This window comes from Pelodiscus sinensis, chromosome 2 (genome assembly GCF_052426305.1).
Source record: "Pelodiscus sinensis isolate ZL-2025 chromosome 2, ASM5242630v1, whole genome shotgun sequence".
In the NCBI taxonomy this organism is placed as follows: domain Eukaryota; kingdom Metazoa; phylum Chordata; order Testudines; family Trionychidae; genus Pelodiscus; species Pelodiscus sinensis.
Genome location: NC_143053.1, coordinates 174,202,074 through 174,229,446, shown reverse-complemented (window position 1 = coordinate 174,229,446; position 27,373 = coordinate 174,202,074). Strand labels below are relative to the sequence as shown.

The 27,373-nt window shown below is 42.5% G+C and overlaps 1 protein-coding gene across 3 annotated transcripts; it reads right to left on the bottom strand.

The window, feature by feature from the left end:
* Window positions 1-5,636: 5,636 nt before the first annotated feature.
* On the bottom strand, window positions 5,637-14,173 carry LSM5 (LSM5 homolog, U6 small nuclear RNA and mRNA degradation associated). 3 transcript variants are annotated; one of them, XM_075921773.2, is made up of 5 exons: window positions 13,918-14,173; window positions 12,757-12,852; window positions 11,798-11,825; window positions 10,905-10,977; window positions 5,637-8,881 (listed from the first exon to the last, which is right to left on the bottom strand). In XM_075921773.2, exons 1-5 carry the CDS (start codon window positions 13,961-13,963, stop codon window positions 8,849-8,851), a joined length of 276 nt encoding a protein of 91 aa, XP_075777888.1. In that variant the 5' UTR covers window positions 13,964-14,173; the 3' UTR covers window positions 5,637-8,848. The 3 variants fall into 3 exon arrangements, with proteins under 3 accessions (XP_075777888.1, XP_075777889.1, XP_006124098.1); XM_075921774.2 differs by lacking the exon at window positions 13,918-14,173 and adding an exon at window positions 13,554-13,776; XM_006124036.3 differs by lacking the exon at window positions 13,918-14,173 and adding an exon at window positions 13,358-13,547.
* Between the last annotated feature and the right edge of the window lie 13,200 nt (window positions 14,174-27,373).

Sequence of the window (27,373 nt, the reverse complement as noted above, 5' to 3'; positions counted from 1 at the left end):
GGGGAGATTTTCAAAGATGCAAATGGGAGTTGGGCACATAATTCTCATTTCTGACTTTACAAACCTCTGTGTCATTTAATACCTCACCTACACTTCACTCATGAAGGCACACCAAAAATTCTACTCTCTCTCTCTTTCACTATGTACAGCCCATGTATCTCCATCATCCTGAACAGCCAACATTCCCGGAATTTCCCTGGAATTGCTCACAGGACAATACCTGGATTAAAGAGAAATTCTCATCCAACATATAGTCCCTGTCGCTGATTTATAACCACCAAAATGCTTGGATGGATAAGAAAGGTAAGTGACATTTTTAATTTAGAAAGGCACCGGGGTTGTGATTGTGAAGTTGTATCAGGATTTCCATACCAGGCATCAAGGTGCAATGCAGCAGGACTGCAACAGATGTATTAATATACACATGTCAAATGATGACAACTATGGCACCCTGCTTTGTTCAACGCTCAGTCCTGTTTACTCAAAGAAATCTGAGAAAGACAACTGTTTGATATTACAGGCAGTCCCCGACTTACGTCGGATCCGCACTTACGAACGGGGCTTTTCTGCCCCCGGAGCTCACGGGTGGCGAGTCGCCACCCGTGTCCTCCGGGGCGAGAAAAGCTTCTCCCGGTCTCCCTGGTCTGCTGGGGGAATCCAGCAAAGCCGCTGGACGCCCCCCAGCAGACCAGGGACACCAGAGCAAAGCCGCCGCCTGGGCGACTTTGCTCGTTTGCCCAGGAGCAAAGCCGCCCAGGCGGCGGCTTTGCTCGGGTGTCCCTGGTCTGCTGGGGGGGGGGTCCAGCGGCTTTGCTGGACCCCCCCCCCCAGCAGACCAGGGGGACAGGAGAAAAGCCTTGGAGCACGCCCGCAGCGGGACAGCCCGGGCGCGCTTGAGCTGTCCCGCTGCGGGCGTGCTCCAAGGCTTTGCTCCCCGTCTCCCTGCAGACCAGGGAGACGGGGAGCAAAGCCACGGAGCACGCCCGCAGGGGGACAGCTCAAGCGCACCTGAGCTGTCCCGCTGCGAGTGTGCTCCAAAGCTTTGCTCCCCGTCTCCCTGCAGACCAGCAGACCAGGGAGATGGGGAGCAAAGCCGCGGAGCATGCCAGCAGTGGGACAGCCGCGGCGCGCCTGGACTGTCCCGCTGCCCACGTGCTCTGCGGCTTTGCTCCGTGTCTCCCAGGTCAGCAGACCAGGGAGATGGAGCAAAGCCGTGGAGGACTTGGGCGGTCCCGCCACCCCCGTCTCCCTGGTCTGCTGGGGGGAGGGGGGGTACAGCTAGTTTCCCCCCCCCCTCCCAGCAGACCAGGCTTTTCTTGCCTACCCCTGGGGTAGAGCAGCTGGGGGCTGCCGGGTTAGTCCCACAGCGCCGCTCCGGACTAACCCAGCAGCACCCCAGCTGCTCTGCCCCAGGCGTCCCCAAGTCAGCCGCTGCTGAAACTGACCAGCGCTGACTACAGGAAGCCCGAGGCAGAGTTGCCCTGCCCCAGGCTTCCTGGAATCAGCCGCTGATCAGTTTCAGCAGCAGCTGACTTGGGGACGCCTGGGTTTCTTAAGTTGAATCTGTATGTAAGTCAGAACTGGCGTCCAGATTCAGCCGCGGTTGAAATTGATCAGTTTCAGCAGCGGCTGACGCCAGTTCCGACTTACATACAGATTCAACTTAAGAACAAACCTACAGTCCCTATCTTGTACGTAACCTGGGGACTGCCTGTAGTCATATTTAGGTGCCAAAGCAGACGATAAGAGCCTATGGACATATGGCCCAGACTGTGCATTTGGAGCTTTATGGGAAATCTGCCCCTACGTCAGAGTTAGTACTTTGGCATTCAGCATTTAGCTTTCATGTATAAATCTTGTTGGGTAAAATACCCAACTTTATACAAACATTCTTCAAAAAATGGCTTTGAGATATTTAAAGGAGCAGGCAATTTTAGATTGTAGTGGTGTGAAGTGTTATTAACCTCCTCTATAAAGCACTAGAAGATTTACCCAACATTGTTTGGGTCCTTAACTGATTTTTATTTTTTGGAAAGATAAAATGGACATGTATATACTTCATTTAAATAATTGTTTTGGGCTGACACTGAGGATAGGGGTTCAGTATGCAGGCTGTCCTAGGAAGAGGGGACTACTCCAGTCCTTTCACCACAGTAGCTTGGGGCAGGCGAGAAGTGCCTCTCTATGGTCACTGCAACTCCAGCAGCCATAGCCAAGGTAGGGGTGCATGTTCCTTGATTGAGGCAAGTCCAGGTTCATCTGCCCCCTACACTCTCCAGCTGGAGTAAGGAATGCAGAAAACTGCGCACTTTTCTCTAAGATCCCTGGAAGAAGGGTGCAAGACAGCAATGCTCTTGCACATATTGGAGAGAGGATGGAAGCCTCAGCTCCCTTCACACACACACACACACACACACACACACACTCCCTCTCCCTCACCTGGGGGGTGAAAGGGTCCAGGTTATGGCAGTCCCAGACGGGGTGGGGAAATACCTCTGCCTGGTGATTGTCTCCCTTCTGTATGGTTTAATGAGAGGCAATACCATTCCATGCACACTCCATTTTCCTGGCAGATAAATGCTTACCTTGTTTTAAGTTATACAAGAGGAAGCTGCACACTGAATTTGGTGAACCTGGCTCTTACTGTTTAAGATGAGTTCTTGAACAAATGAACAAGTAAAGAGACAGACACAGTGACAAACTCACAAATATGTATATTTAAGAAAAAAACGCACTCACACACACACAAATGAATGGTCCTGCAGCACCTTAGAGACTAACAAAACATGTAGATTGTGCCCACAAAAGCTCATGATACTATCTACATGTTTTGTTAGTCCCTAATGCTATGCCTATTCAGCAGCATTATTTCAGAATAACTAATGTTATTCTGAAATATCAGAGTCTGTGTCTACCCTACAAACAGTCATTCTCACATGTCGAAATAATGTCAAGTGGGAGGACTTCTTACTCCAACTCCTGTAACCCTCCTTGTACGAGGAAAGGAAGTCGAAGGCAGAGTGCTCTCTCGGACTTCCTGCTGTGTAGACAACACCAACAGCTGAAATCAGCTATTTCAACTTTAGCTTCGCAACTGATGTAGTTCAAGTTGTGTAGCTTATTTCAGCTTTAGCCGTTGTGAGTAGACGTGCCTTAAGGTGCTGCAGGACCATTAATTGTTTTTTAAGTTTTTTCAGTTACAAACTAACATGGCTACCCCTCTGAGATTTTCATATATATTATATATATAAATCAGATTTTGGAATCTACAGCACTTTACATGTGTATTTGTTGATTAATCATCTATTCACTTTGTTTCCATACCTTCCTTCATCATTTGTCAGAGTAAGCTTGCAGGCAATTTGGGACAGACACCTTGTCTTTTTATACCTTTAAAGCACTATATATACTTATTTCTCTGCTAGTCTGTTCATATTATTATAATAGGGTGGTGAAGGTATAAACTGATTAAAGGAAAAAAGAGTCTCCAAACAAAACAGATTATTTAGTCAACCAGAAAAGAGGAAGATGAAATAAGTGATGATTTATCCCACCTACATATACTATATAATACAAACAAAAATCTGAAATGTTTCCTATTTATATTAGTTTTTTCTTTGTGCATGTGTGTTATAAAAAATTTCAGGTAATTGAAACTCTGTAGCAGTCAGGACACAACCAAATTGAACTACTTTTTTCCTCCATGAAAGCCCTTAAGTTACTATGCATTCATTCAGCTGCCTTTAAAATGAATGCACAAGCAGCAAAAACAGGCTAGATCATTCAATATGAGACTCTTAAAAAAATAAAAGCCTGTTCCATTACAAGCTATTCATTTCCTAACAATCTACAAAATTAAGTGAGAGAATCCTGACAACTATCACCACTTAAGTTACTAAAATTAAATATTAAAACAGAAAAACATTTCTGAAATAAAATGTTTAGAAAAACATGGCAAGATCACTTAGTGAGGGGCCTGACAAATACCAATTATAGACAGAAGAAACAATATTACTGGAGGATCTGTACTTTTCCACTGATTGATAACAAGTGACCAGCTGCTTTGTGCTTCCCACTGCATCTGGATTATACAGTTGCCTGGTAACTTTGTCATGTGTTCTTGCATATTTATTGCATATACATAGAGACACACAGTTTCACTATTATCTTTAACAAAAATAAAGTTGTGCGGGTGAGTGACCAATACATTTCTTAATTTGAATGTTTTTCCACAAAAATGTTTGTGTGCATCTAAACCATAGAAGCAGCAGCCTACAAAAACCAGTGTTATACTAGAAAATGTTCGCTCTCTGAATATCAAGGGATTAAATTATTGTACGACGAGTATTACCATATAGTCTGTTTTGATCTCTGAGGTAGTACCTCCGCTGATGTAAAGTTTGCAGATTTACAGCAGCTGAAGATCTCACCCTAAATTCTTAAGCTGTTCCCTTTATTGAGTGCTTTGGTTGTACTTGCTATTTTCTCTTTGTAAAAGACAGCTCTCTCAAAAACAATTGTATATAGAAGTATGCAGTTATCCAGGTAAGAAACTCAGATTTTACCTGACAAGGTGATTGAATGTACAATCTGAACCCTTTTTGTCTAAATCATGTCCAGAGACAAAGTATTCTCAGTTTGCAAGTGAAAAAAATATCCAACTGCCAACCTCACCAACTCAGCTGGGATATAGCAATCACACTGGATTTTTCCCATCTGAAACACCATTATACATGCAGCCCTTATGCTTTTCTTCTAGCTTTGTTTCTTCAGATTATATCATTAGAGACATTTGCACAAGCTTACTTACTTACTGTAGGCTCTGACAGTCAAAATCTTTCCATCTTGAGCACCATAACAAACTAAATTGGGTCTTTTTTTATTAAGATACTGTTTATTTCTAGGAGGCAACTAAAATCACAGTGAGTACAGCAAATTAAACTATAGACAGATCTTCAGCTGCTTTAAATCAGAACAATTCCACTGAAGTCAATGCTGATTATCACTCCAAAAAAATTTGCATTCACAAACTTTCCATGTTCATATTGGGAGGCCACTCTTGAAAATTTGACCCTATTTTTGTTTTTAATATATTGACTTGCCACTGCACCACTCCCTAGGCTTGTTTGAAGTGAACAGTACTAATAGTACAGTAATATCCTTAGTATATTTTGTATTTCTAAGTTACACGTCACTGAAATAGGCAAAAAAAAGCCTGCTTTGGTTTCCAAAAAAAATTAATAAGCCATCATATCCACAGTTAAAACCAGAACTGACACAGCATACACAGACAAGGTCTAAGGCAGGGACAGTCATCTTTTCCCCTCAAAGTCCAAAATTTCTCTGTCAAGGTTCAGACTCCAGAGAGAGAAAACATAAAAAAAAAAAAAAATGAGAAGGATGTTGGGGTTGCAGTCAAAAGCATCTGGTAGTCCGTATTTGGTCCATAGTCCATCTATTCACTACTCCTATTCTAAGGTTAGGAATTAATGGTTTATAAAGTATTGACAGGGTCACTGACATGCAAATTAGGCCAGAGTACGTTAACTGGAGACATTTGCCTCAGTTGCAAGAACACTTCTAAAACACACTGTTTTGAGAGAGAGTGTTTTAAATAAAATTAGAATCATTCTCTATTAAAATTAAGAATATAGGCAAACTTTTTATTCTATTAATTGCATAAGAAATAGCAAGTTAACATCTTAATTTAAACTGCTGAAACTTTACACAGTTGAAGAAAGGATATGCATTATTATCATAAATTATTCGTGTACCAAAAGGAAAATGATCACTAAACAAGTTTTGGAATATAATCTCAGCCACCAATTGCTACAAACATAATTCAGAACCCATAAAAGATCCATACAAAGATTAAGTCTAACAATTATTGAATATACTTTATGATTTATAAGAGATTTATAGCACTGGATATTGAACTTGGGCTATCAGCATGTCAAAACAAAAAAGATATTTTGCAATTAGTCTTCTATTTATGACTTCTACTTATGATTGGATAAGGCTGAAATTGACAGATATAGTCAACATTTATTAAGGATTTGCTTTACATCTTTATCTATTAACACAACAATATACAAGAGATTTCATAAAACACTGAGAAACTTAAAATCCTGATACTCTGAATTACAGTTTAGACATTGATTGTTAGTGCTTAATTGTGAAGTTCCGCAATTGATGTGCCAAGATTTTTTTTTTTTTTTTTGGCACAACGTGAGACAAGAAGTATAAAGAAGCCTGTGCCTGTATTAGAAAATAATGCTGTCAGAGTTTTGCTGGCAAGAGAAGTTAAGGAACTCTACATCGGATAGCATTCGGGGTGGGTGGCGGGGAGAGAGGAGATACTAAACTGTGTGCAAACAAAATGCATTGATTTTACCTCCGAGTCCTACTTTAACTTTTTAAGACCAAAAAGTACAGTCCTAATTTCAGATTTGTATATGTTACAAATCTACAAACCTTTTGGTTCTCAGCCTTGTATTATTTGTGCAGATATTGTCCCTCTAGTGGTGAGTTGACACACTGACTCAGTGTGATTAAATGCAAGCTTTCCTGCAAAGTCATCATGTAATTTAAAAGGTTATTATTTGCACTTCCAAAATGGCAAGTGGTATAAATATTGATTCAGAAACTGTACTGCAAGACAAATAATGGGTGTGGAATATTTTAATTACTTGCATCTTTGTGCTAAAGACTCTCCAGAGCACCAAGTTTGCTCCCTTGTAACCTGTGAATATTTAACATAGAGCATATGTACAAATATCTCAAGAACAACATATGCAGATTTCAGAAAGTGATATACCAAAACACTCAGAGATAACAATATTAGCGTTTCCTCTTTACAAATAGTAAGAAACAGCAAAAAAAAGGGGGGGGAGAGGGGGGGAAATGAGGCTATAATCAATTTAGTTCTCATAACATTCAAGAGCTGCAGAGACTAGACTGCAATACATTTCACTCTATGTGCTGACAAAAGAGCAAATATTGCCTTTCCCATTCAATACTCCCTATGGATCAAGTTCTGTTAATTATACTTTCTCAAAATGTCTGATTTGCATGTTCAGTTTATAAACATATGTGTAAAATACCAAGTGCAATAAAGCCCAGGATATACAGATAACTATTAATAGTACTTGATTCTGGAACAAGATTCTATAAGGTATCACCTAACCTGCCAATATCTAAATATGGGACACAGCATGTTACCCAAACCCTAAATGAGGAGCGCACACCCAAAGTATTTCAGGCAAATTTTAAAATGCTCTGAGACTCAGTCATGTACCATAAAGAACTCTAAGTTTCCAGGGTTCTTTATTTCCAATGTAAACAATTGTCAACAATGCAAGTCCAAATTTGTGTGGAATGTAAGTAGCTTTGGGACTAAAAGTAATGATATCCTTCAAAATAAGATATTGTTCAGAGGTATGATTTGCCCTAGCCTATTTTCATTATCAAGAAGGTGAAGACTAGGATATTAACTACAGGAACAGAAAAGACTAAGAACTATGCTGGCTAGAAGCCAGTATCATTTAAAAGGAGTGAAGACAATTAACTGCTAGTAAATAAGAGACAATTTGGTGTTAAATAGCCTATAAAGAGAATGTTCTGATCAACTGAAAGCTAGCACTTTTGTAAAACAATAAATAGAATTAAATTGTTAGAAGAGGCTGGGGGGGACAAGAGCAGAGCAAGCCACTGAAGAGGTTAACACAGAAGGCCAACTGTCAGAACTGACAAAAAAATAAATTCACACTATCAAAGCAAATACTCCCTAATGTGTTTATATTGAAATAAGGCCCTTTCACATTCAAGACTCAACTAAGTTGCCCTCAGCTATCTTCAGCCAGGATCCCAGCAAGCAGTGACTTTGGTTTACTGTAGGCCAGGTCTACACTAGATCAGGAAGCTCATTTTAATGTACACAACTCCAGCTACACAGAATACATAGCTTACTTGCCTTAAGTCAACTTACTTGACTTAACTGAGCTTGGTGCGGTCCCCACAGCAGGAGGTCGACAGGAGCAAATGCTCCCATTGGCTTCGCTTACTCCTCTCAAGACCAAGAGTACCAGCATCCGTGGGGTGCCTTTTGAATTTGATTTAGCAAGTCTTAAGTTTCCTTAGTGAACTGCCACTGTTTTATTGCTCACCCAAGTACTAGGCCATTTATTCGTTAGACACGACAAGGTCAATCCCTCTATTGCAGAGATGTGCAGAACAATGGCAGGTCACTATCTTTCTTCACGATAAGAGACCAAAGGGGAAGCAGCATGAGGCATACTTTAGAACCAATCTCCATTTTTCTTGTTCACTGCACTAAAGACTGCACCATTTTCTTAATTAGAAAAGTTCTAATTAACATGGAATCATACCCAATGACCTGGAATCCCCTCTAAGTCAAGAGGAAAAGCATCCGGAATAATCTTACTGTTGAATGTTACTGTTTTGACCCATGTAAGTGAACCTAGGCAAGCTTCAGAGCCAGTTAGAGATTGTCTCAGTCTTAACTTTGTGACCACAAGTTCCTTGTTTTCTTCTTTTTTTTATTTTTAAAGATTATTATAACTGCAAACATTTTTTCTACTGCATTCAATAAAACCAAACAGTATATTTAACAAAAAGAAAATTTTTTTTTTTTTTTATTCTGAAGAGCAAATCAGTCTTCACAAGAAAGTCATGATTTTAACTTACAAAGTCACCATTAGCATGCATCTTCCCTGAACAGGAAATTTTACCTATTATCAAATATCAACTTCAAATGTAAAACAAAAACAAAAAACACTCCATTTAGATAAAAATATATAACAAGAGTCTTCATAAACGACAAATAAATTTACACTTCAGGTCCTTCTCCTCCAGGAACCAGCTGTATAAGAAAAGGAAAACAGATAATTTATTGAGAGATACAGTACGAAGAAACAGATTTCAAGAGTTCAAGTGAGAATTGTCAGATATGATTTTGTACATATTTATTACTATACTCCTGAAAATATTTTTACAAAAGATGGAACTTAAATACTAGAACATAAAACAGAAGCGTACTTTTTGTAGGTAAACTGACCTATTTTGAACTAAACCAACATCTAATTCTACTCTTACAAAAAACAGCTAAGTAATCTGATAAAATGAATGACATTATAGTTTAAGATAGTGAAATGTGAAATTTCCCGAGTTTGCTAATCTGTACCTGTGAAATTTTCTATACTATTTTGTGTATTGTTTATACCATGAGTAATTAGCATTGGAGCAGATTGTTTACAAATGTTAGGAGAAAAAGCATCTCTTTTCATTTTGTATGTGTATTTCAGCCAACAAGTCACAATTGATTCGCGCGCACACACGCACACACACACACACACACCCACCCACCAGTGGGGAATCATGCATATTTATAAATCTATGCTTAGATATGTTTCAGGAATGAGAAACTAAGGAATGTAAGAATGTTCAACACACAATAAAGGAATACCTAGACAAAAAACTGCAACTAATTTTATTATCTGTAGAATTCAGTTGGTGGGCTGTTTTTCATTATAAACTTACAATAGCTCCCTTTTAGGAGTAAAAAAACAGGACTATGTAGCACTTTAAAGACTAACAAGATGGTTTATTAGGTGATAAGCTTTTGTTAAATAACCTATAAAGAGAATGTAATGGGTAAGGTAATTAGATTCTTTGTTCAAACCTAAGCGTAAAGTGTCGAATTTAAGCATGAATGACAGTTCAGAGGATTCTCTTTCAAGTGCAGTCTTGAAAGGCTTTTGAAGCAGGATGCAGGTAATCAAGTCGTTGAGACAATGTCCTTTCTGGTTGAAATGGCAAGAAACTGTTTTTTCTTCAAAAGCCTTTCAATACTGTTCATTTTTTTTTTAATTGTATCCTTTAGTATATATGGTTGTGACAATTTTCTTCCACTATTTGATCTGAGGAAGTGGGTCTGGCCCACGAAAGCTAATAAACCATCTTGTTAGTCTTTAAAGTGCTACATAGTTCTGGTTTTTGTTTCAGCTACACCAGACTAACACGGCTACATTTCTATAACTTAAGAATAGACGACTATGCAGTTTGCAACCTAAATAAACAGTTTTTCTGTTCTTGTTTCCTCTTGTGTTGCAGCCGCCTCAAATAAAGGTATATAGGTTCACTGCTCATTTCCAGCTGTTTGTACAAATACACTTATTTTGCAATGAGTAACTTGGTCATTTGCAAATGCAGTTAGGACAAAGAGGCAAGGCTGCGCCATGTGCTCTCTTCAGAGTGCAGTTTAAGAGCTGTTTCTTTAACTTAAACATTCAAAAAATTAAGTATAGGGACTACCATTTATCTGACTGGCATTTTTCTTTTAAAAATCTGAACAAGTAATTTTTTTTCTTTAAAGGCAGTAGGTAAAACAGATTACCATAATTAGGTATTTAGTGTGCAGCCTTCTGTCATTTAGATCCTCATCCTACTCCATTTAAATAAGTACTCAATCCCACTGACTATACTGGACCGTAGGCTTCTCTAGTGTAAAAGCAGGTCCATAGTCTCATAGCATCCAATATGAAAAATAAAATACTGGCTGCAGGATCACTCCTACAATAATAATCAATTACTGCTTCAGCTATGATTCACATGCATCAAGAGCATTATGTTTTAAGTTTACTGTATGTTAAATTAAAACTAGATTCATGCTTATATTTTCATATTTGGTTTCAAATATGCAACATGTGTAATCAAGAAATGTAAGTGTAAATTACCATATGAGATGATTATTCTGTCAGAACATGTATGTATTTAAAATTACAAATAAATATGAGTTCAATCTTACTTGAATAAATTAGTCAATAACTGAATTCCACATATTCAAAGAACCAGTGCAAAAGCAAAAAGTTGTACACATGACTTACCATTGTTATGTTATTTCCATTTAGCAAAATTTGATCTAATTTTGTGATTCTTCTTCCTTCAGGTGTGATTTCACTGATCAAACATTAAGAAGAAAAATATTTAATATATAAAGTTTACAAAATGCACGTAGACTTATGGCTAGAGCTATAGTTACACAGGACACTGTAATGGGCTGCGATTGTTACAAACAGTAACACAGAATTTAGATTAATCACAATATAATTTTGGGTTACCCTCCACATCACTCAAAACATGAAAAACTGACAATATGAGTAATGTTGCAAGGTAAGATAAATGCCTTCCTATCCTGGATTATACCTACTTTTTAACTCTTTATCTGTGGTCAAAGCAAAGAAGCAAACATTAAAACTAGTGGGAAATTCAACATGGATTTCAGATTTTAAAAAAAAAGTCAAGGGTGTCAAACTGGAAACATTTTAAAAAACAAAGAAAATGTGACAGTCAGTCTGTGAAAATGACCTCAGTAGCCAATCCCTGCCCCCAAGAAAACTTACGTCAACTAGTTAAATGTAAAATGCTAATGAAGGAAAGGCAATGTATAGCTTTCACGCGACTTAGCAGGTCAAATTTAAAGTAGGGATGTAAAGAGTTAACCAGTTACTCAGCAAGCATTGGCCTTAGCAGCATGCTTACCTGGTAATTGGTTAACTGGAAGGTAGGGCCAGTGCGAGCAGCCCTCCTGAAGCGGAGCTGATTGGAGCAATCCCCCATCCGCAATGCAACAGAGCCAGCTAGAGAGGAGCCATTCCAATCAGCCACAAGCAAGCCCCCACAGCTTTTCTTTCTACTTTACTTTTGCTATAAATGGGAAAGAAAAAGAGAAAAGCACACAAATAGCCACACACACACAAAAAACAGAAACAATACTTACAACTCTGTAACATCCTCTAATACCATGTCTGAGGTCTACTGTCAAGGAAAACAAAAAACTAAAACATCCTTGATTTAATAATTTTATATTTCCATTTTATAAAAACAATGTAACTTAACTTTTAAAATAACTTCAGCTAGTGTGTAATATTTATCCATGCAAAAAGTAGAAGCATCTGTTCTAGCTAGGGATGTTAAGAGGCAAATATTTAATTAATCCAGTAGCCAATAGAATTTTTATTGATTACTCGATTTGTTGATAGGCAGCCCGGCTCGCACCAAGTGAGACACCAAGCCCCACTGCAGCTCTTCAATTTAAAAGGTAGTAGGAGCTGGGCAGTCTGCCCCCTGGTTTCTACTGCACTTTAAATTGAAGCCATAGCAGGGTTTGGTCCTGCACCTAGCGCAAGCTGGGACTCAGCCCAACCCTGTGCACCAGGGTCCCCGCAGCGAGTCAGGACCTTCTACGCACAGGGGCCGCTAATGCAAAGCAGCATGTCTGTGGCCAGGTAACCCCCCCTACCCCTGATAGAGACAGCACCGGCTCCTGCTCCTCCCTTCCCCATCTTGCTGCCTATGTTCTAATAAACATAGAAGCTTCAGGGGGTAGCCAAGAGTCTGTACAGGTAAACTGAAAAAACAACAGATAGTCTGGTAGCACTTTATAGACTAATAAAACATGTAGATGGTATCATGAGCTTTCGTGGGCACAGCCCACTTCTTCAGATGACCGGAGTGTTGGATGTCTAGGACCAAAATAAATAGGGGAGACCAGGGGGGTGGGGGGTGGAAGAAAGGAAAAAATGGGAGGGGGAAGGAAGACAAGAAAAGGCTTATAAAGTAGTTGACTACTCCCTTACATCCCTAATTCTAGCTACCGGATATCCAAACAGCTAAATAATTAAGCTTACTTTAAAAAGAAAAGTGGGAATATTTGCCATTTACATTTTAAAAAGATACTGACAAAGTCATCAAATCCTAGGAGTGTGCCAACTATTTCTTTATCACTCTTCATCACAATATGAATACGTGAACCTATACATTTGTCCACAAGCTCTGCAAATAAGAAAATATTTTATGTAAGATTACATACAAACTTAAAATGTATATTAAGTGATCATCTTTTTAACACATTCCCTTTAAAGAACATGGTAAACCTGTACACTTTCAAAACGACTGCTCAGAACACTTACAAAAATCTTCTAGTCCCATACCCATAGAAGAGTTAAGCCAGCCTTGGGATGAGCCCTGAACCTCAGCACCCCCTCTTCTCTCCTTTCCCGCCTCCATGGGACTAGAGCTCCAGAGGAGTGAAGCTAGTGTCTTTTTTCCCCTCCTTCTCAGTTCGGGGCCAGGTCAATGAGAGTTTCATTTATTTATTTATTTAGTTTCTCACTTGTGGGGCCCCCCCAACCGATTTTTCTAAGAGTTCCCTCCCCCCTCTCGTTTCAGGGGCAGGCCAGGCCCAAGCCACCTAAAAAAAAAAGTGAGACAAGAGATGCCTGTTGCTTGTCCATTAACGGAACCCTGCAATCAGAGTCCCAGGCAGGACCCTACTCACATCACGGGGCGTGCCCCGCACAAAACAAGACTGTGATGCCCGGCACCCCCCGCCCCAGGAGCAGGGCAGAGCTGGCCACGGCTGTTTAGCGCGGGCTCGCCGCCGGAGCGACCCAAAGGAGCCCGCGCGACACCGCAAGGTGAGGCCACTTCCACTACTTCCGCCGGGGAGGGGCCGAGGGGGCAGCAAAACCCACAAGCCGGAGCAGCCGCGGCCCGGCCCCCTCAGATCCCCGCGGCGCCGCCGCTCTGCACCGACGTTCCATCGCTCGGGGCGGGCTGCGGCACAACCCGGCCCTGGCGCGCGCGCGCGCGGCCCCTTCCGCCCCTGGGCACAGACGTCACCGCCCTCCACGTTCCCTCGGCTTTCCAACGGCGGTAACGGCCCGCGCGACCTGCCTTCCTCCCCCCACCCCATCCGGAGAGGAGCCTCGGACTGCCCCTCCCCCACAGCGCCACCGAAAGCCGCCTACAAACAGATCAGCCTTCCCTCCGCCCCCGATCGGGGAATATCAGGGCACCCCGCGCCGCTGCGGGCCGAGGAGGGGGGAAGCTAGTTACCGAGCGGCAGGAGCTGAGACGGGTTGGTCGTGGCGTTAGCCGCCATATTGAAACCAGACCTGACCAATCGCCGCTATCGGCGGGTGGAAGAGAGAGGGGCCTCGGCCTGATGGATTGAATAACTCTGGGAGCCTCCCCCCGCAGCCCTAACCAATGGATGTCAGAGCAATCGTGCGCCCGCTTGGACGTAGCTGCAGTCTCCGGGCGCGCGCGCACAGCTGGAGCTCCTAGGCTCTGGCTGTAGAAGGCAGATGCCAGAGCCTGCTTTTCAGAGATGTTGGGCAGCATCCTACCCTCCCACTGCCTCCACGCAAATTCAATGGAAAATGGGCTTTTGGCAATGAGACTCCCTGTCCAGGACAGTTCCTTTTTTGTGGTAGCTGCCTCCGGAAATCTGCACAGGTGCACCACACATCCTGCCACCTGATGTATGGTTGGATGGGCTCAGGGTGATACTGGACATCCCAGGTTTTTATCCCTCACAGGTGGCAATACCACCTCCAATATGTAGGCCGGCCTACACTCAGAATGTCAATTGGTATACGACATCTCTCAATTCACTAGGCTGATGGGAAAATTCTAACCACTGCCTCTCAGGGAAGTAGTATAGGCAAAGCCTAAGCATTGTGGCCTTACTTTTGCATCTGGTAGCACCAGCAGGATAATGAAGGGCTCAAAGCAAATCTTATTTAATCAATTCCAGTGGCTACTGTAAACTTCAGGGAGGGTAATGAAGACCATATTTTATAGGGAAGCGTGACTTTGTCTTCCCTAGTTTTCAAAGTTTTTACATATGTGTCACCTTAGGTTTTCATTTCTTGGTTTCCCAAAACTTAAGTTAGGTGCTCTTCACATTCTCCTACGGCATAAGATGCCACTGGGCAACCTTAAGTCTGCATTAGCATTGGGTATTTAATTTGGTTAGCACTAACAATATGCATATACACACAATCCCAACTTAAAAGAATTCATGAACTAAAGATGGGACAGATACTCCATTGTGCATCGGCATCCAAAGTGCCAATACTTGAAGAGTGATGATGGTCCTAAATTCCGTGACTAGCCCTATTGACTGTGAGGTGCTGCACACCTTTCAGGAATTGTTGATGCTCGGCCACTTACAATAGCAGAACCAAAAAGACAACAAAAGTTTCAGAGAAAGAGCGCAGTGGAAGGAGCTTTTAAATCCTTTTTTATGTTCTTGTATGTTTGAAACTTAATTTTTAATTCCTTTTTATTTTGTTATTTTTGTTTTAGTCCTTCTCTTTTTGCGATTCACAAATATTTTTAAACTTTGCCTTTTCCACACTGGAAAGTTTATGAGAAAAGTTTGGTCAACATGGTGCCATCAAAAAAACTATTTCAACAGAGTGTGTTCACGCTTGTCTGTTGGTACCAGTGCGTTCTGTCCAGATAGTATCAACTTACATTACGGAAGACAAACTGCACTTTAGAAAGCCATCCTAGAGTCTTCCATGCCATCTTCCCACTGGAAATCAGAATGTATTGTGGGATACCTGCACACTTCTTAGCCCTGGTCTACTCTAGGACCTTATTCCCAAATATCCCCACCCCCCACTTCCCATCCCTGGTCAAATTTATAAGCTGTGTGTCCACACTACCAAGCTCGTTATTTCAAAAGAATGAATCACGGAATTCAAACTCTGTATTCAGGGGCGGACTGGCAATCAAAATAGGCCAAGGAAATGGGTTGAGAACAGCCGACTTTTTTACTTTTTCCACGCACACTATCTTTGTTCGTTTACACCATACTCGCACTGTTATTTATTGTCAGTTACGGAAAACCACAAACCCACAATGACAGATGATAACAGAACTCATCCAACCACTGCGTACTCTCTACTCGCCGGTCAAGACTCAAGCGACTCCATCTCTGATTCCACCATTGCACAAAGCAGGCCTACGCATTGCTGTCATGCACCATCGTACATTGCACATTGCACGTCCGTTCTGTTGATTTCAACTGTAATGTGACGTCATTCACTTTGGCTCAAAGAAACAAAGGCCGAGCCAGTGTAGCAGCCCACACCCGACCATACCCGCATACACACACAGCCTCAGCCGCCTCAGATTTATTCAGAAACATTTTGAATTTTGGTATTATAGATTTTTTGGTCTTAGAACAGTGGCCTCCAACCTTTTTACACCCAAGACCACTTTTTAAATGTCAAAACAAGCCAGGATCTACCACTCCATCCTTCCCCCAAAACTCAACCCCTTCCTTGAAGCCCAGCCCTCTCTATTCTCCTCCTCTCCATTACCTGCTATCCCCAGCCCTTATACAGCTAGTCCCTAAGTTACAAACTCATCGACTTACAACCGTTCGTATCTACGACCAACCTCCTATACAGCTGGAACCCGAGTTACGAATGAAATCCGCACTTATGAACAGCGCAGCCATATGTAAGTGAATGTAATCCGACTTACGAACAGATTGAGTTATAACCTAGAGTTTGATACGTAACTCGTTCGTAAGTCAGAGACTGGCTGTACACTCTACACTGCCGGGGTTTTTTTTTCCGATTCTTCTGTAGGAAGAGGTTTTTCCAATATTTGGCCTGTCTGGATGGGACCAAATGTCAGAAAAACCCATTCTTTTGGAAGCCCCTTTATTCCTCATGGAATGAGGCATACAGGGCTTGCCGAAAGAGCATGTTTGCTCTTCCACTAAAAAAAGTGGAAGAACAAACGCATCCATGGACGCGGAAGAGTTTTTCCGGGATATCTCTGGAATCCTGAAAAAACTCCTGGGCTGTGTCTACACTGGCATGAATTTCCGGAAATGCTTAAAACGGAATACTATTCCGTTTTCAGTTTTTCCGGAAAAGGAGCGTCTACATTGGCAGGCTGCTTTTCCGGAAAAGCCCTTTTTCCGGAAAAGCGTCTGTGGCCAATGTAGACGTGCTTTTCCGGAAAAGAGCCCCGATCATCATTTCTGCGATCGGGGCTTTTTTCCGGAAAAGACTACTGGGCTGTCTACACTGGCCCTTTTCCGGAACAGTGTTCCGGAATAAGGACTTATGCCCGAGCAGGAGCAGAATAGTTTTTCCGGAATAGCAGCTGATTTTGTACAGTAGAGCATCATTGCTTTTCCGGAAATTCAAGGGCCAGTGTAGACAGCTCGCAGCTTATTCCGGAAAAGCGGCTGATTTTCCGGAATAAGTGGCCCAGTGTACACACAGCCCTGCAGTCTAACTGTACCCTCACTGGCTTGAGACAGGATATGTGGGCTCTGGGGTGAGCATGAGGGATTTGAGTGTGGGAAGGGGTGAGGGGTGCAAGCTCTGGGAGGAAATTTAGATGCAGGAGGAGGTGGAGAAGGGGATGCTGGATCAGGGAGGGGGCTCCAGGCTGGGGAGTGTTGGGGTCAGATGAAGGGGTGTGGTACTAAGTAAGCCACAGGCTTGTGGATGTGAGGGTGCAGGAATTTGAGTTGGAGTATGTCAGGGGCTCAGGGCAGGGGGTTCCAGTGTATGATAGGCTCAGATCTAAGATCTGGGGGGGAGGGGTGTGTGTGCAGGAGTGTTATGATGCTGTGGCCAGATCGGGGCTGGAGGTTGTTGGCCAGGCTTCATTTTTAAATAAAATACTATGACAAGCACAAAAAGTTTCTGCATTGTCTTTATTGATGAGAAGGGCAAGTAACCTGTTTTGAATCAGGGGTCACTGACTCACAGAAAAGTCAATTGGGCCACACAAGTGAGATGCAAAAAAAAAAAAAAAAATCTCCTCCAAAAACCCCCCAAGCCTCACTAATGTGGCCCTAACTGTGCTGGTGGGAGCAGGGGACATGGTACTAGGGAAGGGTGCTAGTGGGTACTGGGGCAGGGGACAGAGTGCCAGTGGGGACCGGGAGCAAGGTGCTGGGGTGGGGGCAGGGTGCCAGTGGGGGCAGAGTGCCAGTGGGGGACAGGGGACAGGGTGCCAGTGGGGGACAGGGTACCAGAAGGGAACGGGGAATGAGGGCAGAGTTTTGCACCAGGGCACAGGGTGCCAGTGGGGGCAGGGATTCCCCCACACCCGTCTCCTCCCGGGACTCCTCTCCCGTCCCCCTCCCCCTGCAGAGGAGGGAAAGCCCCACTGCACGCCTCCTCCGCGGACGACTCCACCCTCCCCCCCACCAGAGAGGAGAGAAAGCCCCTGCGCGCACCTCCTCTGGGGACTCCCACCACCACCACACCACTTCCCGGTATGCCACAGACCTGGGGGAGGGGAGCAGCCACTGCACTTCCAGAACCCCCGGAAGTGGCACGTAGCTGCCGGACTTCTGTCCACCCCGCAGGAAGCCACCACTACCTCCATTGTCACTGGAGGTAGGTAGTGGGACTTCTTGGGGGTGGGGGAAAATCAGAGGGGGTCCCCCAAACACCTCGCGATCGACTGGTCGAGTCCTTGCGATCGACCAGTCAATTGTGATCAATAGGTTGGTGACCACGGTATTAGAAGCTTCACGGTAGATATTATGGTCCATTCAGATGACGGCCCACCGGGAAATTCCTGGTATCCCGCCCGCCTAGTCTGCCCCATTTGTTTTCCTGTTTTTCATAAGTAGTAATGCTATCCCCATAATGACTAGGTACACATCACCTCAGGATGGGATGCAGAGATAAAATTTCCCACAAGGGGAGAGGCTATTATTGATTTAGTCCTAAGTGGAGTGCAGGATCTGGTTCAAGAGGTAAATATAACTGGATCACTTGGAAATAGTGACCATAATATGATAAAATTTAAAATCCCTATGGTGGGAAAAACACCTTAACAGTCCAACACTGTGGCATTTAATTTCAGAAAGGGGAACTACACAAAAATGAGGAAGTTAGTTAAACAGAATTTAAAAGGTACAATGACTAAAGTAAAATCTCTGCAAGCTGTATGGAAACTTTTCAAAGACACCATAATAGAGACCCAACTTAAATGTATACCCCAAATTTAAAAACACAGTAAGAGAACCAAAAAAGTGCCACCGTGGCTTAACAACCAGGTAAAAGAAGCAGTGACAGATAAAAAGACATCTTTTAAAAAGTAGACGCCAAATCCTAGTGAGGAAAATAGAAAGGACCATAAACTTTGTCAAATTAAATATAAAAATATAATAAGAAAAGCCAAAAAGGAGTTTGAAAAACAGCTAGCCAAAAACTCAACAAATAATAGTAAAATATTTTTTAAGTACATCAGAAGCAGGAAGCCAGCTAAACAACCAGTGGGGCCCTTGGACAATCGAGATGCTAAAGGAGCACTGAAAGATGATAAACTCATAGCAGAGAAGCTAAACAAATTATTTGCTTCAGTCTTCACAGCTGAGGATATTGGGGAGATTCCCAAACCTGAGCCATTATTTTTTGGTGACAAATCTGAGGAATTGTCCCACACTGAGGTGTCGTTAGAGAAGGTTTTGGAACAAATTGATAAACTTAACAGAAACAAGTCACCGGGACCAGATGGCATTCACCCAAGAGTTCTGAAACAACTCAAATGGGAAATTGCAGAACTATCAACTCTGGTTTGTAACCTATCCTTTATACCCGCTTCTGTACCTAATGATTGGAAGATAGCTAACATGACGCCAATATTTTAAAAAGGCACTAGAAGTGATCCTGGCAATTAAAGATGGCTAAGTCTAAAATCAGTACTGGGAAAATTAGTTGAAACTATAGAAAGAATAAAATTATCAGATACATGGATGAATATAATTTGTTGGGGGAAAATCAACATAGTTACTGTAAAGGGAAATCATGCCTTACTAATCTGCTAGAGTTCTTTGAGGGGGTCAATAAACATGTGGATCACGGGGATCCAGTGGATATAGTATACTTAGATTTCCAGAAAGCCTTTGACAAGGTTCCTCATCAAAGGCTCTTAAGTAAAGTAAGTTGTCATGGGATAAGAGGGAAGATTCTTTCGTGGATTGATAACTGGTTAAAGAACAGGAAACAAAGGGTAGAAATAAATGGTACGTTTTCTGAATGGAGAAAGGTAACTAGTGGGGTCCCCCAAGGGTGTGTCCTGGAATCCATCCTATTCAACTTATTTATAAATGATCTAGAGAAGGGGATAAACAGTGAGGTGGCAAAGTTTGCAGATGATACCAAACTTCTCAAGATAGTTAAGACCAAAGCAGGCTGTGAAGAGCTTCAAAAAGATCTCACCAAACTAAGTGATTGGGCAACAAAATGGCAAATGAAACGTAATGTTGATAAATGTAAAGTAATGCACATTGGAAAAAATAATGCCAACTATATATACAATATGATGGAGATTGATTTGGCTACAACTACTCAAGACAAAGATCTTGGAGTCATTGTAGATAGTTCTCTGAAAATATCCACTCAGTGTGCAGTGGCAGTCAAAAAAAGCATATAGAATGTTAGGAGCCATTAAAAAAGGGATAAAGAATAAGACAGAAAATATCTTATTGCCTCTATATAAAACCATTGTATGCCCACATCTTAAATACTGCGTACAGATGTGTCGCCTTATCGCAAAGAAGATATATTGGCATTGGAAAAGGTTCAGAAAAAGGCAACAAAAATGATTAGGGGTTTGGAACAGGTCCCATATGAAGAGAAATTAAAAAGACTTGGACTTCTCAGCTTAAAAAGGAGGAGACTTAGGGCGTATATGATAGAGATCTATAAAATCACGGCTGGTATGGAAAAAGTGAATAAGGAAAAGTTATTTAAATATTCCCACAATATAAGAATTAGTGGTCATCAAATGAAATAAATAGGCAACAGTTTTCTTCACTCAGCACACAGTCAACCTGTGGAACTCCTTGCCAGAGGATGCGGTGAAGGCTAGAACTTTAACAGGGTTCAAAAAAGAGCTAGATAGATTCATGGAGGTTAGGTCCATTAATGGCTATTAGCTGGGATGGGTAGGAATGGTATCCCTAGTCCAGTGTTTCTTAAACTGTGTTTTGCTCAACAAAAAATCCTTGGTGTTCCCCATAAAAATATTTATTGTTTGGTGTTGCTCAGTTTTTCTTTAAAAAAGTTTAAGAAACAATGCCCTAGCCTCTGTTTTTCTGGAAATGGATGATAGGCAAAAAGCCCCACTGGTCACATGCGGATTACCTGTTGTGATTCCTCCCTCTGGGGCATCTAGTACTGGCCATTGTCGGCAGACAGGATACTGGGCTAGATGGACCTTTGATCTGACCCAGTACAGCTGTTCTTATGTTCTTAATTCCAAAATAGTAATTTCAAAATAATGGTAGTGTGGATGCCCAGATGCTTCCGGGAGGCCCCCTGCAGCTCCCCAGAGTGCTTCCTGGGGCTCTAAGTCAATGCTTCCCTGTGGTGAGGACATGCTAGTTCAAATTTGTTAAATCAGGAATTAAGTCAAATTTAATAATTTCGAAATAGTTTCTGTTGTGTATTGGGGTTGTAAGAGAGCAACTTGAGTTGACCCAGTACTGTCCCGAGTTATGGACCTAGTTGTACATGGTACATCTCTATAGAACTCTCAAGTTTCACCTGACCTTGTTCTTTACCATTCTGGGTTCTTGTTGTGGGAAATGCATGTCATTATTCCAAAGATACTGAGACAACAGGTGTTAGAACAGCTGTATTCAGGTCACTGTGGAATGGTGTGCATGAAAGAAATTGCACAAAGCTATTTCTGGTGGCCTGGCATAGATGGTGCCATTGAAGACAAGGCAAGAGCTTGTATTTCATGCCAGTGTGTGAGGAATGCACCTCAGTTGGCACCTCTACTCTCATGGGACTGTCCGGAAAAACCATGGCAACAAACGTTGATTTTGCTGACCCATTTGAAGGTAGCATGTTCTTGGTGGTGGTAGATGCCCACTCCAAATTGCCAGAAGTCTCTATAATGCCATCCACTACTGCTGAGAGTACTATACAAAAACTACGGGGAATCTTTTGTCATTTTAGTCTTCCAGAACAACTTGTGAGAGACATCAATCTGCAGTTTGTCTCTCAGAAGTTTGGAAATTTTATAAAAGTAAATGGGATTCATCACATCATTTCAGCACCATATCACCCATCCACAAATGTATTGGCTGAAAGGTTTGTGCAGACAATGAAATAAGCTTTGAAATTGGCTAGAGGACATTCACTCATGCAAAAGCATCAGGACACTCTCTTACTATACTACAGAAACAAACCTCATGCTACAACAAAAATGTACCCAGCTTTTCTAATGATCGGACGTCAGCTGCGTACTTGCTTTGATCTGCTGAAATCTTCTGAACCATGACAAATTGTGCAAAGTCAACAGCAAGGTCAAGTCATTAGGCATGCATCCAGAACAAAAGACCAAACCTTTAGTCCTGGAGAGCCGTTTTTGGCTCTGAACTATGCTTCTGGAGCTAAATGGGTCCCTGCCATGATCATCGCTCAAACAGGACCTGTTTCCTATACTGTCTGGACTGCAAAGGGTTTCATCTGGTGGTGGCATGTAGATTAGTTATTGATAAGTTATGCCTGCCCCCAAGACATATCTCCAGTTGAGCTGCCTGATCTTACCACCGCTGGTGAGCTTCCACGGCAAGAATCACCTGTTCCTGTCTCTCCTCCTCCATCACTGCCTGTGGCAAGCATAAACCCCCTCCCTGAGCAAGCTGATCCAACAGCCTCAAATATTTACGCTTCAAATTCCCAGCCCATTGTCAGGCCTGCACCCATAACACCTTCAGGTGCAAGAATGCCAGACATCTACTGTAATCCACCTAAAGAAAGAAGGCCTCCTCAACAGCCAGACTTTTAGTTAAGGTTAACCCACAGATGGGGTAAAATAATCCCTGGGGTTAGCTGGGAATTTGAGGAAATCTACCCTCCTTCTCTAGTTTAGTGTTTGTTTTATTAAAGGGATGTTCTTATAAAGGGGGGAGGAATATGTTGTGTATTGGGGTTGTATATATAGATCTTGTTATAGGAACTGAGTTAGGTTACTAGAGGTCAGCCCAGCTAGTTTGGGCTGGTTCTAATTAGTTCTGTGTTATGAAATACATGGACACTTGCAACTGCTTAAACTGCCTGTTTACAGTGATTTCTTTCTAAATTGTGGCACTCCAAACAATATAACAGTTTCCTAGTATAGACATGGACTTAGGAAACTATAGGAATTTAGAGTCAAATGCCCACAACTCTCTCTGTTGGCATATATACTTAACTTTAAGCATTTGAGCAGTCCCACTGAAGTTATTGGATTGTTTATGTACTTAGTGCTCAACTTGTGCAGGATAGGAGCCTTTGTACATTTGTGGGTTTTTTCAAAACTTGCCTCTTGAACTTTTACATTTTTAATAAAGATGTAGACTTTTTCTAATTTTTTTTGTTTTGTTTTTTAACTGCTGCCTCCTTGGCTATTTTTAATATCCAAATAGAGATTTGTGTCCATATAAAGCGAGTTTTGACTTTCTCACACTCTGTCTAGAACATACTATTGAACCCAACCCTCTGCTATCAGTGACTTCCTTGTCATTCCCTTCCTCCCCTCCCATTTCCCTTGTAGACTGGTGGCTGTCTGAACAGTCCAAAGAAGAATTAATGATGCATGCAAATCTATTTCAGACCCTTGTCTGAGGGCACAATTTATTGTTAAAACACAAAGCTCAAAGAACTCCCCTGACCAACACAGACTATAGCATCCAGCTTCCAACTCAATAGAACAATGCTCCCAACTTCCCTTTCTGCACACTATATACTCTTAAATTCCAGTCGGCAACTTTTTTGGTTTTGTCACGTTCTGTATCATGTGACCTTTAGGCTCCCATTTCATTCACCCTGGGAAGTGAACAAAGTTTGGCACAGATGCAGCTGAATCCCATCTCTTCTAAAAGCCAGCTCACTCCATCCTCATACATATAATTTGTATAAAATAGAACCAAATAAAAGTTTTACAGTAGTTAACTGCAAATGGTTACACTACTAGCAAATAAGCAGGAGGGTTTTTTTTTTTAATGGAAAAGCTGAAAAAAAACTCTGCTGAATTTAAGCCTTTATCTAAGAAATAGAAATGTATGTTTGAGACTTTAACTAAGAGAATATTGAGTAACCCTTCTGCCGGGTAGGCCCGGCAGCAACCAGGGCTGGGTTCAATATCTAGGGGTCCATCTCACACAGAACTGGCTCAGGCCTCCACCCAGTAGCCTGGGAAATTCACACACCCATGGGCACCTCTGAGAGGCAATCAGGAGCGGCCCGAGGCCGGCTGCAGCAGCTGGCGCCCTAGGCGAGGTGGCACAATCGGCACCCCTGCCTGAACGGCCATCAATGGCTGTGACGTCATCACGGGGCGCCCTGTTCATAGGAGCACAGAGTTCATAGGAGCAAAGTCCAATACCCGAAGAGTCTTTGGAGTCCAGCAGCCCAAAATCTCCCAGAATCCGACATCCCAAAAGTCTCTGTCCCTCATCAGTGCCGCCCAGAGTTCAAAAGTTCACCTGCAGGGTTCTACTTCCCAACCTGGGTGGAAAGGGGGGCAGGAGGATAGATAGGGGCACCTTATGTGATCCGAGGCCGACAGCGCCACCTCTCTTCATACGATTCTTCTGCAGCCTTTACCACGAGCCACTCCGCCATGCTCCAACAGCTGTCTTGTTTCACTGCACTGGCCACTCTGCTCGTCGCCTGCTGCCGCTCCTACCGGCTGCCCACCAGCCGTTCCCACCAGCTGCTCCGCTGTCGCCTGCCACCGCTCCTACCAGCCAGTCGCTGATCATTCCCACCAGCCACTCCGCTGGCTGCAATGGGTCTGGCTACTGGCCAAACCAGTGATTTCAACTCTTTAGCCATCACCTAGGCTGGCAAAAGATTCCAGCTTCCACTGGACTAGCAAAAAGACTCCTCGTGGAGTCTACTTCAGGTCTGTGCTGAAAACAAAAGGGGTAAAGAGGCAGGTTGGGCCAATCTTACAGCTCACACTTGGCAGGTATGAAGCAGGCTCACTCAAGCCCTTTAGCCCTTCCCCCCCAACTCAGTTCACTCAACTCTGGAAGCGGGGAGGCTTGTTCCTCAGAGACCTATTACAATGATGGTGTCTCTCCTGTCAGCACTGGTGTCATGTTTTACAGTTCCCACATTTAGTGGTAGCATGATTTGTGACCCCCACAACAGCCCCAAATTATTTATAATATACCACTTTCCATTCCAACACTGATCCTCCATCAGCCCTGGCCGAGTTGGATTTACATAACCACACCTCGGATTCCTTCCCCCTCCTGGCATGAGACGTATTTACATATTAACAGTTAACAGTTAATTATCTTGCAGAGCTAAACAATTGGGCTATGTCTACACTGGCAGGTTCTTGCACCAGAAATATGCAAATGAGGCTAAGCATGGAATATCGCCGAGCCTCATTTGCATATATAATGAGCCGCCATTTTTGCGGAAAAGGCTCTTGCGCCAGAAGGAGCTGTCTACACTGCTGTCAGCCGACGGTCAGGGCAGTGTGTGTGTGTATGTTTCCGAGAAAAGGTTTAACGTCCGTGCCTTTACTGCTAGGACCGGGGTCCCATCGCAGAGGGTGGCCAACAGGCCAACAGACGCCCCGTTATATAGGAAGAGCTTATTACATCTTAGATTTCAGCTGCTAGAATTTCATAATTCCTTCGCAGCGGGCAGCCTTGGGGAAAGACTGAAAGATGCCCCAGTGGATCCTGTCACCTGGGAGTGACACAGATCCAAACGCCCAAGCTCTTCCTATAACTGTCCCTTTAGACCGGCTGAAGTTCTTTTAAATTGTGCTTGGTTCTGTTACAGCAACTGAAGGAGTCAGGTTAAAGCTTAAACAGTTACAGGTTTATTGAGGAAGCTTATAAATCATATGGTTGCAATGGCTATTGTTCTATTTCTTAACTATTAGCAAAATATAGGTCTTAAAAATGGTTACAAAGAAGATAAAGATAGAAAAATAGAAATAATGGCACCAAGTAACAGCTTACTCTTTCTATGTGTACACTTAAGACAGAGGACCACATCCAGGTACCATTTTTACCCCCTTCTGTGCCTCTCGACTCCAGCATGTCAGGCCAGGGCCGGTCCCTCAATTCCTAGGAAAGACGAAAATACGAGGTGGGCGTCCCCATGGAACCTCGGGAGGTCAAACACCTAACCCGACCAGCAGGTAGAGGGTAGAATGACACTCAAAGTGAGTGTGTGCTGGGCCCATCTTATATAATCATGGGGTTACGTATTTCTCTTTCTTATCTGTAATGCCAATTGATGCTGGTCTGTCTGCTGTGAGACCAGTTCTTACAAGGGAGTTGTGAACTTAATTTACACTTGTAAGAGAGATTTGAGATGATTAAATTGGAAGTACAGGACATTGTTTTCTCAGTGGGAAATTCCCCTTCCAGGGACTGTGTGTGTTCGAATCAACATAGGTGCCAGCCGCAGCCTCGAGGCCAGCTTATTGACTTAACTGCTCTCTATCCACATAAATATCTGGCCCACGAAAGCTCATCATCTAATAAACCATCTTGTTAGTCTTTAAAGTGCTACATTGTCCTGCATTTTGCTCTATCCACATATCTGTGTTTCAGCTTCTCAGGATCAGATGAGCCAGCATAGACTATGCTGATATTATTGCTCCTTCTCTGCCCTGTGCTTCAGAGAGGCAAATAAGATGGATAATATAGGGGTTAGTCTGTCTGGCTACAACTGCCCCTTCTTGCACAAGAAAAACCCTCTTGCGCAATGCCGCTATGCTGATTATTTTCAGGAATAACGGCATTGCGCAAAAGGGGCATTAGATATGCATTAGATATGCAAATGAGGCTCTGTGATAGTCCATGCTTAGCCTCATTTGCATATTTCTGGCGCAAGAATAGTGTAGACATAACCTTGGAGTGAGCACACCCACCTCCAGAGCAGCTCTCTCCTTTTAGCTGGCTGATAATAAGCAGTAGTTCAGCCCCTGCTTACAATTGTATTGGATGCAGAAATGTGTTTCTAATCATACTTTTGATTTTAAAAATGTCCGTTAAAGCCTCACTGAAAATAAAATAAATTGATAGTTTCTGGTTGTCATTAATTAAGAATACAGTAACAGATCAAGAAAGTCCCTCTACTAATTGTACCACCAGTATAGTAACAGTCAATATCATTAAAATATTATAGCTAAGCATAAGAGGACTATATGGCTAACATATGGTTAATTGTATTTTTTGCCTATTAGCTATGTACAGAATTCCATAAGGAAAATGCACTGTGCAGATGTTTGTAATTGTTCCAAATGTGTATATTACAGTGTCCACTCCCTTTCCTCATTCATAAGTACACAGGTACAAAAAGAATATGGTGAGCTGCAGAATGTACAGAGAATATGACAATCAAGTTGCTTAAAATATAGCAGCAAGCTTCCTGTTTTATTACATGATCTGGCATTTTTGCAGAACAACTTTTTGCCTTTTCTGTGATCTCACATAGGAGGAAATAGAATTTTGAACATTAAAAAACCCTCATTC

Bases quoted from the DNA above. Each gene is read 5' to 3' on its own strand.
- LSM5 (XM_075921773.2), bottom strand. From the start codon at position 13,963: ATGGCGGCTAACGCCACGACCAACCCGTCTCAGCTCCTGCCGCTCG. The intron at 11,826-12,756 runs GTATCTTTTTAA...AGTAGACCTCAG, and splicing joins AGGATTTGATGACTTTGTCA to ACATGGTATTAGAGGATGTT. The intron at 10,978-11,797 runs GTAAGTATTGTT...ATGTTTGATCAG, and splicing joins TTAGAGGATGTTACAGAGTT to TGAAATCACACCTGAAGGAA.